Below are 15213 nucleotides of genomic sequence, written 5' to 3'. Positions count from 1 at the left end.
CTGGATAGACTCTATCCCCAGATTAGATAACTCATTGCACAGTGGGAATTGAATCTAGTGTTCCAGGCACTCATGCAGCTCTCGTTTGACCAATGGCTACATGTTCCTTCTCCCATCTCTCATGGAAGGTGGCCTTTCTTGTGATTATTACCTCGGGTAGGAAGGTGTCTGAGTTGCAAGCCCTTTCTTCGGAGCCACCTTACACGGTGTTCTTTAAAGACAAGGTGACATTACATCCGCACCCTGCTTTTCTGCCTAAAGTGGTGTCTCTTCCATATGTACCAAAAGATTTTCCTGACGGTCTTCTGCCCCATACCACACGCAAGTGAGAAGGAACAAGCACTTTATATGTTAGATGTCAGAAGGGCCCTAGCCTTTTATTTAGCGAGGACAAAGCAATTTCATAGGTCAACCCAGCTTTTTGTCTCTATAGCTGAAAGAATGAAGGGCCTCCCTGTCTTGGCTCAGTGCCTGTCCTCATGGGTCATGGCTTGCATTAAAGCATGTTATGATCTAAGGGGAAAGCTGGCCCCACCTCTTATGGCCCATTTTACCAGAGCCCAGGCCTCCTCTACAGCACTCCTTGCTCAGGTGCCGATCCTAAACATCTGTAGAGTGGCCACATGAGCATCGGTTCATACCTTTACTAACCATTACATAATCATGCAGCAGGTTAGGCAGGATGCAGCTGTTGGCAGAGCAGTGCTGCAGTTTATTTGTGCTTCGATTCTGACCCACCTCCATAGGCATGGCTTGGGAATCACCTAAGTGAAATGGACATAAGCAAGCACTTGAAAAAGAAAAAATGGTTATTTACCTTGTAACTGTTGTTCTTCGAGATATGTTGCTTATGTCCATGTGAATACCACCCACCTCCCCTTTGTCGGAGAGGGGGGGTCCAGGCCCACCCTCACTCATGGACCCCAGCCCAGAGCCCTAAGGACTCGGACCTAGAACGGTCCGGTCCGGCTGGCGGGGCTTCCCGCCAAAACACGCCAGCCCATGGGCTACCTGCGAACGCCCTGCCCTGGGCTGCTTTCTCTCCCTTTACCTGGCTCTCTTAACTTCCCTACTGCCTCCATCCCTCCACCCCTTTCGGTCTCCATCTCCCTTTCCCAATTACCTGTGTCCTGGCTCGGCATCCTGCCCCTACCCAGTGGGCACCTCCCTCTTTCGTACTCTCCCAGGCCATGCCCTGTCTTCCCCATGTCATGCTCTCTCCTCCTTCTTATGCTCCTTCCTCGGACACCGCCCCCAAACAGCTGTTTGGCATCCCCGTCGTATGCCGTGCCTGTGCTCACCCCAACTTGCCACCCTTCCCCCCCCCATTGCTGGCTGACATGGGGGGGAGGGTTAAGGTATGGGGCTGTAGTGCCCCGTCATACACTGGTGCTGCCCTGCATGGTTGGTTGGCAGCGTGAGAGCACGCCATGCATGCACTCGCCCTGGCTCACCACGCCCCGTACAGGACCTGAGAGGGAAGTTTTGAAGTGCGGGTCACTACGTCACAAGCTCCTTAATAATCTCTACAAGTCTTCTTGTCTTAGTCATATGCATTAACAGGATAGTAAGCTATAGTCTACCACAACATATAGGTTCATCAGTAAAGGATCAGTTCTTTCTAGAAATCATGATCCTCTTCCAACAGAAAGAATTGTGGTTTCTTCTTTCAGAGCTTTGTATTTGAAGGGGAAAAACAATATATGTGCATATTAACTTACTGAAAGGGAGCTGATTTCTATTAGGAAGATTACACTTCAGTGTTAAATGTTTCAGGAGATCTTCTGTAACATGGTGGCAACTGTAATAAATTGTCAGCAAAGTTATCTCTTTCTATCATAGTAGTTGCTTGATCTCCTGGCAGATGCTTTTGTAGTACTTGGGGAACTGGCATATATATTCCTACCTCTGCGTATCTATTTTGAATTTTTTCCAGACTATGAAGAAGGAAAAGGCAAAAATCGTATGTTAGTCCCATTTTGGTCCAGATGTCTATGGCTATCAGGCCTTGCTTTAGGATAATCTTCCTGACCATATATCTAAATTTACCTTGAATACCTATTGTCTTCTCATTATCTGTTTTGTTCTCACTTGATTGGCACAAAAGCTTCTTGATACAAGATGATGATAAATAGTCCACCATTTTTTTCTAAGTGACAGGATGCTGAGCAAAACCTAACAAAAATTCTGTTTTATTTCTTCTTGTAGCTACGTTACTTTTAGAAAGTTTTGTCAAGTATGGCCACAATAACAGAAACAATTGTTGAAAGGAAGCTTCAGTTTTATTCTGGATGTCTTAAAATCTTTCAAGATTAACATTTTATGGGCAGAGAAATTAAACATGGTTATCTGTAACTAACCATTGCTAAGTTGAGTCTTCATAGAACAGAATAATAGAATCATAGAATACTAGAACTGGAGGGGACCACAAGAGGTCATCAAGTCCAGTCCCCTACCCTCGTGGCAGGACCAAGCACCATTCTAGATCATCCCTGACAGATATTTATCCAACCTGCTCTTAAATAACTCCTATGATGGTGATTCTACAACCTCTCTAGGCAATCTATTCCAATATTTAACCACCCTGACAGGAAGGTTTTCCTAATGTCCAATCTAAACCTCCCTTGCTGCAGTTTAAGCCCATTGCTTCTTGTCCTATCATCAGAGGTCAAGGAGAACAGTTTTTCTCCCACCCTTTTAGATACTTGTAATACCCTTTTCGGTCTTCAAACGTTCATTGCACGTTGTTGGTTTTGTTCTCTTCTCAGTATTTTTACTTGGTCTCATCAGAATATTTAGTCATAAACGGTGTTCTTTCTAATTTATGTCCATGTGCATCATTAATTTTGTATGTGCACCACTGTGGAGGTTATCTGACAGATAACCTTCATATTGGTGTGCTTAAAAAATTAATTTCACACATGGACATAACAAATTAGAGGGTGGGGCAGCATGGTTTGGAGTGTAGGAGGAAGGCTCAGACTAGGGCAGAGGTTTGGAGTGGGGGGTGAGGGCTCCAGCTTTGTGGTTACAGTGATAAGGGTCTTGGGGTGCAGGAGGGTGCTCTAGGGTTGTGTTGGAGAAAGAGGAATCTCCCCAGCTCTCTCTTGATGTAGTAGCTTGGGGCTAGGTGAGAGGTGCCTTTTCCCTACCACAGCAGCTCTAGCAGGGCTGGGATGGGAGAAGGGTACCACTCCATGGCTACAGCAGGTGCTGGGTCTTTTGGGGCCAGGGCACCAGTCTTCTTCCCTGACAGGTCCGACTGGGTCTGGGTCCCCTTCTCCTGTTGGGTCTTGGTTGAGGCTAAGGTACCAGTTCACTTCCCTGGCTATGAGAGGTCCAGGCAGGGCTGGGGTATGAGTATCTGTCTCCCAGCCGGGCAGGTCTGGATTGAGTCAGAGCCGGGAAGCCTGTCATGGAATCATAAAAGATTAGGGTTGGAAGACACCTCAGGAGATCATTTAGTCCAACTGCGTGCTCAAAGGAGGACCAACCCCAACTAAATCATTCTAGCCAGGTCTGTCAAGCCTGGATTTAAAAACCCCTTAAGAATGGAGATTCCACTTCCTCCCCATTCCATTCTAACCCAGTCCAATGTTTCATCACCTTCCTAGTGCAATAATTTTTCCTATTATCCAATCTAGACCTCCCCTGCTGCAATTTGAGACCTTTGTTTCTTGTTCTATCATCCGCCATGACTAATAGCTTAGCTCCATCCTCTTTGGAACCAACCCCCTTTAGGTACTTGAAGGCTGCTATCAAATCCCCCCTCACCCTTCTGTAAACTAAATAAACTCAAATCCCTCAGCCTCGCCTCATAAATTATGTGCCCTACCCACTAATCATTTTTGTTGCCCTCTGCTGGATTCTCCAGTTTGTCCACATCCATTCTTTAATGTGGGACTCAACACTTTATCTCAGACAGGTGCATTGGCCTTATCAGTATCAAATAGAGGGGAATAATCACTTCCCTCATTATACTGACAATGCTCCTGCTACTGCAGACCATTGTGCTGTTTCCTTTCTTGGCAACAAGGGTACGCTGTTTTTTCATATCCAGCTTCTCATCCACTGTTTGTTCCCAGGTCGTATTCTGCAGAACTGCTTTGCCAGTTAGTCTCCAGCCTGTAGCAATGCATGGTCTTCTTCCATCTTGACTCTACCCTTGTCCTTGTTGATCCTCATCAGATTTCTTTTGGCTCAATCCTTCAGTTTGTCTAGGTCACTCTGGACCATATGCCTACTCTCCAGCATATCTGCATTTCCCGCCACCTTAGTGTTATCCACACACTTGCTGAGGGTGTAATCCATCACATCATCCAGATAATTAATGAAGATGTTGAACAAAACTGGCCCCAGGACTAACCCCTGAGGCACTCTGCTTGATACCAGCTGCCAACATGAAGCTGGTGGTCATTACCCATTGAACCCAACAGTCTAGTCAGCTTTCTGTTCACTTTATAGTCCATTCATCCAAACCATATTTCTTTATATTGCTGGTAAGAATACTGTGGGAGCCAGTATCAAAAGATTTGTTAAAGGCATAGTATATCCTTTCTCCTGGCTACAGTAAGCTTGGTCAGGGATTGTGGGGGAGAGGGGAAGGGACATGGCAGCTGGAATTTGGGAAGTGCTCTTCTCCCTGGCACTCTCCTGAGCACTTGTGCTATGCTTAATAGGCAGCTGTGCAGCTGTGTGGCCACACAGCATAGAGGGTACTTAGGACCAAGTTTTTCAAGTATGAGTTCAAGACAAGCCTGTTTTGCTCTATTTCACTCTGAGTCTCCATTGAAGAGGATAGTTATGAAAAGGGAAATATTACTGGATATTATATTAATTGATTTCCTCGTTCCAGATTTTACATCTTTTCCTAACAACTCTTGCTTATTTCATTTGTGCTATGATTTTTCTGATCAAAGAGGATGAATATGTTTGCTGTTTGCACCATGTATATGTATATATCCTTCTTAGAGTGATGTCCCCATGGGTGCTCCACTGTTGGTTTCGGGCTTGTCCTGGCACCACAGATCGGAGACTTGTGAAGCAGTGATCAGGCAGGCTGCACATGTGCAAGTGGTGTTCCCACCTTTGAAGTACCATGCACAGAGCGCTTTCCCCTCTGTTTTTTCTTTGATGCCCTCTTGGGCTGCTATTAATGCCCGAAGAAGTGGGGAGGAGGGCAGGTAGTGGAGCACCCACAGGGGATGCACATCTCAAAGAACAATCATTACTGCACAGAGTGAATAACTTCTCTTTCTTCTTTGAGTGATGTCCCCTTGGGTGTTCCACTGTTGGTAACTGTGTAGCAGTGCTTATTTAGATGGAGGATGGGCTTTGATTAATTGCTACAGATTGTGTAGAGAACTGCATAGCTACTGCGGTATCTGTTGTGGAACATGGTGGAATGGTGTAGTGCTTTATGAAAGTGTGATTGAAAGATCATGTTGCTGCTCTGCATATTTCCTGGAGTGAGACCCCCTTGAGGGGGGGGGGGGGTCTTTCTTAATTTAATGGTATTTTGATCTCTTTGCTTTCTGGTGAATAGAACTGTAGCTGAAAAACAGGAGAGCAAGATTGCACTAATCAACTTGGTACATAACTTGTCTTTGCTAATAATTGTTATGTGTTCAAAATTATGGATAATTGTTTTTTTATTTTTAAAAACTAGGATGCTGAAATTAATTATGAAGATCAAATTAATAAAATTATTATGGAGAAACAGGAACTTGAGTGGCAGAAGGTTAGTCATTTTTTCTATAAACCTGATAGTTTTGTATTTAGCTATTAGAATTGCATTTTAATGGGATGTTACTGATTGTAATTAGATACAATAAAATATTAATTTTCTTGCCTTATAGTTTTACCAGTAGTAAAGCATGAGTGGAACTGGGTCTGACAACGATCTTCCATACTACTCGTATTATTTTTGGCATAATGGTAGCTATCATCAGGTTTCTACAAATGTGAAATATTGTTAAACCTACCACAAAATTTGGCATGATTGGAAGTTGTTGTGGAGATGTAGAACCTGAAATAACATTATTGCATGCCACAAATGAGGTATCTTGACAGAACTATGTGGGAGAGTTAATACAACAGCTACCTAGTTTTAACAAGCGATAATACTATTATATTACAGGAACAATAAATTCATTCAGTATCGGGAGAAAACCCAAATATATGTATATTAAACAGTAAGTTACATGTTTATAAATGTCCAGAAGTGATTGGATATCATTAATGCTTCCAAGATGAAGCCTTAAATAAAATGGGTCTCACATTCTTTTTAGCGGTAGGATTCATGAAATTATACTTCAATAGAAAATCCATTCTTTGAGTGATTGCTCATGACCATTCCATTTATGTGTGCACGTGCTGTTTGCATGATTGTCTGTAGGTTTTTCGCTTGGCGATAACTGTTGGGCCCACAGAGGAGACCCCTAGAATGACACCCATGCATATATATTCCTGCAGGCCAGCCACCCCTCAGTTCCTTCTTGTTTCCCGTGATGGTTGTTGGAACTCTCCTCTCTTGCTTCAGCAAGTGCATCTTTAAGCAGTTCCTTGTTTCAGTTAATTAGTAGTTGTTCTAATTGTAATTTTCAGGTTATCTCTACTTAGTATAGTCTGTTAGGGTATGTCTACACTACCCCGCTAGTTCGAACTAGCGGGGTAATGTAGGCATACCACACTTGCAAATGAAGCCCGGGATTTGAATTTCCCGGGCTTCATCTGCATAAGCGGGGCTCCGCCATTTTTAAAACCCCGCTCGTTCGAACCCCATGCAGCGCGGCTACACGGGGCACGAACTAGGTAGTTCGAACTAGGCTTCCTACTCCATGAGGAGTAACGGTAGTTCGAACTAGGAAGCCTAGTTCGAACTACCTAGTTCGTGCCCCGTGTAGCCGCGCTGCACGGGGTTCGAACGAGCGGGGTTTTAAAAATGGCGGCACCCCGTTTATGCAGATGAAGCCCGGGAAATTCAAATCCCGGGCTTCATTTGCAAGTGCGGTATGCCTAAATTACCCTCCTAGTTCGAATTAGGAGGGTAGTGTAGACATACCCTTAGTTAGTGTGGGGTTCTCACCCCACGTGTTTTCCTTGCGCTGAGGCATGCCTGGGCCTCAGGGCTTTAAGCTCTATACAAAGTACCTGAAGCCTATGCTCTATGGAGACCCGCATGACACATGTCAATTGCCTTGGGGAAGCTCATCTTTTGGTCAACTGCAAGATCTGTTGGAGTTTTAACCATGAACCAAGTGAGAAAGGTTAAAAATCAATGAATAGTCCTGTAGCACCTTAGAGACTAACAAAAATGTAGATGGTATCATGAGCTTTCATGGGCACAACCCACTTCTTCAGGTGAATGGAGTTAAGAGGTCCAGAGAACGAATAAATAGCAGTGAAAGAGAGGGGATGGGGAAGGAAAAAGAAGGAAAAAATGGGGGGAAATATTGTCAATTAGTGTGCCCATGATAAATGAGGCTAATAGAGTAGGCTCTAAGTACCTGGTGCTTAGCTTTTTATGTCATTAGGGTGTGGAATGCAGCAGCCCATTCAGTTCAGGTCTTTGTTCAGATCTTGATTCCAGGTGTCAGACTTGTAACTGAAACCAAGTTCTGCAGTTTCTCTCTCAAGTTGATTTTTGAAATGGCTTTGTAATAATACAGTCTCTCTTAGGGTATGTCTACACTACAAAGTTCATTCGAACTAATGTTCGTTAGTTCGAATTAACTTTGATAGGCGCTACACTAGCGCTCCGCTAGTTCGAACTTAAAGGGGCACGGGCTGGCTACGGTGCCCGTGCCAGGTGCAAGCCTTCCAGCACCCAGCCAGCAGACCCTGCACCTGGCACGGCTCGAGCCAGCCACCCGATGCCCCCCAGCCCTCCCCCTCTTCCCAGGACCAGGCTGGCGGCTCCCGGGAGCTTTCCCAGGACCGCAAGAGGCGGGCACCCGCCTGGTCCAGTGCAGACATCGTGGACCTCGTCCACGACCTCCGCACTAGGCACAGGAAAGCGGCCGTCTAGGGCAGGAGAGCTGCCAGCCTGGCCACCCAGGAGCAGGTGTGCATGAAAATCAAGGTGGTCCACTGAGACCCCCGACCCTGAGCCCTGAGCTTACAATGGCCGTACTGGGTCAGACCAAAGGTCCATCTAGCCCAGTAGCCTGTCTGCCGACAGCAGCCAACCCTAGGGACCCTGGAGGGGATGGACCAAAGACAGTGACCAAGCCATTTGTCTCGTGCCATCCCTCTCCAGCCTTCCACAAACAGAGGGCAGGGACACCACTCCTACCCCCTGGCTAATAGCACTCCATGGACCTAACCTCCATGAATTGATCTCACTTTCCTTTAAACTCTGTTCTAGTTCTATCCTTTACAGCCTCCTGCAGCAAGGAGTTCCACAGGTTGACTATTTGCTTTGTGAAGAAGAACTTTCTGTTATTAGTTTGAAGCCTGCTACCCATTCCTTTCCTTTGGTGTCCTCTAGTCCTTCTATTATGGGAACTAATTAAGAACTTTTCTGTATGCACCCTCTCCACCCCACTCGTGCTTTTATAGACCTCTATCATATCCCCCCTCCATCTCCTCTTTTCTAAGCTGAAAAGTCCCAGTCTCTTTAGCCTCTCTTCATATGGGACCTGTTCCAAACCCCTCATCATTGTAGTTGCCCTCCCCTCTCCCACCCTCTCTCTTCCCCTCTCCCACCTCCTTTTCCCAGTCTCCCCCAGTTTTGTTCAATAAAGAGAGATTCTATTTTTGAACACAATTGTCCTTTATTTTGTACATCAGGAAGGGGGGTTAGGGAGGCGTAAGTGGAAGGAGGTGAGGGAGGAATGGGGTATGAGCCCCCAATGGGGAGGACTGGGCTGGCTCTGCGGGCTTCTGGGGGTGGAAGCTGTCCTGCAGCCCCCCCAATTGTCCCCTCTCCCCAGATGGCGGCCTGCGGCAAGTGCAGCCGGTCTGATGGCCGAGTGCTGTGATGTGCCCAGTGTGGGTATTCTGGGCAATCCAAGCCAGGACTGCTTTGCAAGCGGAGCACCCCTGAGAACTGTCTGTCCGGGGTGGGAGTCGGGTCCCTTTAAGCACAGCCCTCGGCTAGCCTGAGACAGTAGCTCCACTCTCTAAGTCCTCATCTGATGCCCTGCCGGCACTGCGTCCGGCCATCCTTAACCCCGGTTCAGGGTCCACTCTGTGTGGACATGCTAGTTCGAATTAGCAAAACGCTAATTCGAACTAGTTTTTTAGTCTGGATGCGTTAGTTCGAATTAGCTTAGTTCGAATTAACTAATTCGAACTAAGTTAGTTCGAATTAGCGCTGTAGTGTAGACATACCCTTAGATCCATTAGTGAGTTCCCAGGAAAGTTGTGTTTTAATTTTTTGTAAGTAAGAGTCTAACATGGCTACCTCTCTGAAACATCAAGGGATACACAGTTGAAAATCCTCTTTATGGAGTCTGCACTCCATCCTGCACTGACCTCTGATTCAGGACCAGCAAGCTATAACACACTGGCATCAGTACAGGAGGCCACAGGCGCGTCTCGACCCTCCTTAGTACTGAGACACACCAGTGCCCAGTACCACTCCCAGTCTCCAGTGCTACAAAAGAAAAAAAGATCTGAGAGGGGTAGATCTCCACCACAGCACATGCAAAGACTGTGTCCCCAACTGGGGCTCTTTAAAGCTCTGGCTCCATCAGCAAGACCATCTGCTCCTGCGACTGTTTGGTGCCAGTAGAGCCCGATACAGGCGCCCAGTCTGGAGGAAGAGATAACTACAGAAATGGACCAGCCATTGATTATGGACACATGCAAGGCAGCCAGAGAATTAATTGAACTGACCTCCTCTGCAGCTTTAGCATCATCCTTGGAGCACTGTGTGAACTCTCAGGCCTTGGTACAGGCAGAAGCACTGGCACTGAGAAAACAGGGGGAAAACAGCCTGTAGGGTGGCAGCATCAGCAGTACCGGCCCCTCCCATGGTACTGCAGACATCGGCACTGTCTGCCTTGACCTTGGCTCTGCTGGCACTGGCTCCATCTCCAGCAGTGTCTCCGGACATGGTATCGGCACTCAGGCATTGTGGTTCGGCACTAAGGGAAGCCCACACCTCACAGCACCGATTGCCAGTGGTGACCTCATCGTCATCTCCATGGGTGACATCGGAATACTCCTTGGATTTGGAGGCAGTCAGTCATTTCCAGAGCTATTGCCCTCAGCACTGATCTTACTACCAACACCACTCCCGGCACTGAAGAACCTCCATGCAACCTCTGCAACCTACCTGGCCACCCCAGTGGCAACCCCCAGTGCAATGACCTTTTTGGACTGTGTAGGTCTACCATCAGGCCCAGTATGTTATCACCTCATGACTGAGTTCTGTCTACTCAGGGTCCTGGGTACTGCCATCTGCAGTCTACTCCCATGGTCCCCTAGTTCAGGCTGTGGACAGAGCCCCAATAAGGATTCACCCAGAATACCACTAGAGGGGTATGCAGTAGTTGAACTGCATAAGGTACCAGAGCAGACATCTGTCTCTCAGGACCTTGAACCCCATCAAAAGCTTGAGGATCAAGCCTTGCAGGAATCCTCTTCCCCATCCCCAGATGAGGCTTTGGCGGGTTGATCACACTCTATGTTCTCTATGGACTCTTGTACTCACCAGGAGCATCTGAAACTCTGACCCAAAGACTGGGGGTCCAGGCAGAGGAGGTTTCAGAGCACTTTGACCCGATAGTGGACATTTTAAATACCCCTAGTAGCCTCCAACTCCCGATTGCCAATCAGCAGATATTGCTGAGCAGGATCTGCCTTACTCTCCTAGGCCACATGTCTCTTGCACTTAATAGGTTGCAGGTTTAAAAGAAACAAAAGGAAGTACTACTTCATGGCAAGGCACAGTGAACCTGTGGAACTCCTTGCCAGAGGATGTTGTGAAGACCAGGACTTTAACAGGGTTCAAAAAAGAGCTAGATAAATTCATGGAGTATAGATCCATTAATGGCTATTAGCAGGGCTCAACAAATAGTGTAATCTACTTGCCCATGGCGGGTAGATTACACCCCGGAAGAGCCAGCGCGGAGTGATCTGTGCATGCGCAGAACGATCTGCACATGCGCAGAGCGCAGAACTTCACGGCTGGCAAGCAGGGCTCGCCGCTGCTCAGCGAACCCTGGAAGGGTAAAAATGGTGTCTCTAGCCTCTGTTTGTCAGAAATTGGGAATGGGTGACAGAGGTGGGAACACTTGATGATTATCTGTTCTGTTTAATCCCTCTGCGGGCACCTAGCATTGGCCACTGTCAGATGACAGGATGCTGGGCAAGATGGACCTTTGGTCAGACTCAGTATGGCTGTTCATATGTTATATCATCCAGGACTCGGAAAGCATGGATAGCCCAAGGGTACAAACCGAGTCGGTATCACTTGGGCTTGGTAGTCACAGTGCTTCCTGAAGTCCTCACCTCACTTCATTTATGACTGGACCAAGAGAATGTCTGCTCCAGGGTCCCCTTTTCCACACCATAACCGATATTGGTCCTTCTCATGGACGTGTCCACAATGGGTTGGGCTCCCATTTAGGCGACCTTCAAACACCAGGCCTATAGACTCAGGCTGAAATTCAGTTGCATATTAATGTGAAAAGCTCTGAGCAATTTTACTGGCCTGCATCACGTTCTGCCCTCGCATCCAGGGAAATCTTGTTTCAGCCCTAATGGACACCATGGCAATGTTTTATGTAAACAAGCAGGGAAGAGCCCACTCTTCACTACATGTTGAGAGGCCATCAAGCTGTGGGATTTTGTATATTTTCTCATGACATACATCTGGAGGTCTCGTATCAGCCGGGTATCCATAACAAGTTGACTGGTCACCTGTGACGGACCGGGCTGCATCTGGACACCGCTGAGGGCGTCCGCTCAGGGCACATTGCTCAAAACCAGGGCTACCTACAGCCCTCAACTGGAGACCTTTCCCAAACAGGTCACAAACTAGTCACACAGAGTGCTGAAAAAAATGTGGAAGAACGGCTCTTGCGCAAGAGAGGGTTTTGGGGCAAAAAGGAACTGTGTATTGTGTAGATGGCTCCTTTTTGCGCAAAAGCCTCTTGTACAAAAAGCGGCTGTTCATTAATTATGCAAATGAGGTGCAGTGATATTCCATGCTTCACCTCATTTGCATATTTCTTGTGCAAAACAGCGCAGTATAGATGTAGCCCTGATGTAGACCAGCCCTCATGTGCCCAAAGGATTCCTATATTTTTTCAGATATAGACTAACATCCCTCTGAGACCATAAAATAACTGTATTTTTTCAAGAGATCTAGATCTGCTCTCTATTCCCACTTTTGGAGGCCTCTGCTTATAGGGGCTTGAAGTTACAGTGCAACTGAGGGATGTTTGAAACTGCTTCTCCCTTTATATTCTTGTGTGGGATCATGTGAAGAGCTCATGTACACAACCCTAGACACACCTATTCAAAAGATTCCAAGGATGAGGTTCAGAAATAGCTACAGTGGGATCTGTGTTTACTACAAAATCTCAAATGAGCACCAGCTAAGGAATTATTCTTTTTATGGTGATAGGTTCTGAGTTCAAATTCAGTCACCCTTTCCTGATTTTTGTTTTACGAATGGATGTATATTTTTAATATCCGTTTATGTAGTACATTTTGTGCACCAAAATTTTGAAAGATAAAAATCTATAAATTATATTATCATATTATGAACGAATAAATATGTGGACAAACAAAAAGATGCTACCTTTCTCCTGCATAGTTTTTTTCCCTCATTCATAAACAAATGGGAGATGCCTTTTACCAGTGGAATTCAGAGGTGATCTAAAGTTGTTAATGTTGGGTAGTTCAGGCCTAAGCTTCAACCTTCACTTTGGGTACATCTAGACTACATGGTTCCATCGACGGAGCCATGTAAAATAGTTTACTCGGCATAGTTAGTGAAGCAGGGATTTAAATAATCCCCGCTTCTTTAAAATAAAAATGGCCGCCGCGCTGTGCCGACGATCAGCTGATCCGGCATAGCGTGGCAGTCTAGACGCGGTGCAGTCAACAAGGGAAGCCTTTGTAGACCTCTCTGGTATGCCTCGAGGCTTCCCTTGTTGACCGCGCCACATCTAGACTGCCGCGCTGTGCCGGATCAGCTGATTGTCGGCACAGCGCGGCGGCCATTTTTATCTTAATGAAGCTGGAATTATTTAAATCCCCGCTTCATTGACTATGCCAAGTAAACTATTTTACATGGCTCCGTCGACAGAGCCATGTAGTCTAGACATACCCTCAAGGCTACAAGAAATTCTATCTTTGATGGTAGAGCATGTTGGCAGTTGTATTTCTCCCAACCAATTTGGTTTACAACTTTATTTTTTATCCATTTTGTGTTCAGACTGAATTTAACACAGAAATTATATCACTGATGTAGTCCTTTGGTAGGAAGGTAATTCTGGGTTGATTTCCCAGATAATTATTTAAATTACAAAGCTTTTACTTTATATGAAAGAATCTACATTTCTGCCTATTTTTCTATTGTAGTAGGCAATATTTAAAATTAAATACTATTCTTTCCCCTTTACTTTCAGACCTGTGCAGCACAATGAGAAATTTCTTATCTAATAGTTTTCACTGCTAATAACTACTCTCTTTATTTAATTCACTCTGTTAGTCTGGTAAATTACCAGAATACGATTTGTAACAAACTGGAAAAAATCTCTAAATGGAGAGTTAAACATAAAATTCCATTATATGTAATACATACAGGTTCAAATAATTGTTTTAATACTGATAATCTGTTGCTGAACTGTTTTTACAATTTTGGAAAAAAAATTCTGGTGGCCTGTAGTAAAGAGTAGGGATTAATCCTGGTGCCTCCAGTAACAACTACTTCCACAGGTGAGAGCCATTTCCCATTTGTTATGAATTAGGAGCGAATCTGCTAGTAGAAAATTTCCAGATAAGACATTTCTCATTGAAGATCTTCAATTTTAGATAAGTAATTCTAGAACTTACTTAAAGTAATCAAAATAGCAATATTTTTCTTAAAAATATAATTCCACTTTTACTGAAAGGATATAGTAAGAGTCATGTTTAAAGTACATTATAATTTGATCTAATTTTAAAGTATTTTTCTTTGAATGTTTGGTCATGTGAATTCCAATAAGGTGTTAACATGCATGGCAGCTGGAAGATATTTTCTCCTTGAAGCATTCTTCACATTTCCTGGAGGAGCCCCTGAAGTTGCACCTCCTGACCTGGCACCTTCTCAGTTCCTTCTTACTGCCAGTGATGGCTAGCTGGAACACCCTATTGCTCTTGCCTTCATGAGCACTTTTTTTTTGTCAGGGTCCACTTTAAGTGTATATAGTTAGTTTTGTAGTAGTAATGTTTAGTTTATACGTTTCTTTTCAGGAGTTCCTCCCCTCTCAATACTCCCCAGTTCCTGGGGTTTATTGAGGGAAATGTATGCCCAGGAGTGACCTGCACACTTCCTGTTTGAAGTGTCTTGGGAAGAAACACCAGTAGGAGAGCTGTAGGATCTGTAAGGGGTTGCGCCCTAGGACCTTAAAAGACTGGAAGCAAAGAGTGAAGATCCTCCTCATAGAGATAGCACTCTGGCCACAATCTAACCTGGAGTTGGTGGAGTCTTTTCCCAGCACCTTCTCATCAGTGTAGAGTATGCTGGCACTGATGATGCATGAGCTGGCACTGTAGAAGGACTTCAGTGAGACTTGAGGCGGTATTGCATCCATAGACAACCTGTGAGGCATCGGTTTGAATCCCTGGTGCCTCAGAAGAAGAAACGACCAGAAAGTGGTCGTTCTCCCACTTCCAAGTCCAAGGAGCCTACAACAGGGAGACCCAAGAGGTGCCACATCATTGCAGCCCTGCCTTCTGTCAAGGTGTCGTTTACTCCTGCCCCCTTTGGGTCCTTACTGCTATCTGGACTGACATGGCAGAAAGCTTCAGCTCTTCTCTATGCTGGAGATGTTTAGGGCAGCTCAGGACCTTAAACATCTCACAACGCTGTCCTTCTCACAGAGGAGGGAAGAGTCGTCAGTGACTATGTGTCCCTGATTCCATCAAGGGGGTGTGCCTATTCCCATCTCTGGCATGCCTCTCCCTAGCATGGTCCATCCATGTTGGGGAGCCGCACTGGTCCTTCAATCTGCAGCACTTCTAGCCAGCACTGAAGACTGACTTAGA

At 45.7% G+C, this 15213-nt stretch overlaps 1 protein-coding gene across 1 annotated transcript in view; it reads left to right on the top strand.

The window, feature by feature from the left end:
* The window catches only part of CCDC73 (coiled-coil domain containing 73), a 227144-nt gene that overhangs the window by 69940 nt on the left and 141991 nt on the right, over positions 1-15213 (top strand). Inside the window, exon 3 of the mRNA XM_075928786.1 lies at positions 5669-5740. Within this exon, the coding sequence (XP_075784901.1) occupies positions 5669-5740 (72 nt within the window). The remainder of the gene's footprint in view (positions 1-5668; positions 5741-15213) is intronic.

The sequence above is a fragment of the Pelodiscus sinensis genome, chromosome 4 (assembly GCF_049634645.1).
Source record: "Pelodiscus sinensis isolate JC-2024 chromosome 4, ASM4963464v1, whole genome shotgun sequence".
Taxonomy (NCBI): Eukaryota; Metazoa; Chordata; order Testudines; family Trionychidae; genus Pelodiscus; species Pelodiscus sinensis.
The sequence above is the reverse complement of the archived record's forward strand: the minus strand, read 5'-3'. Positions and strand labels throughout refer to the sequence as shown.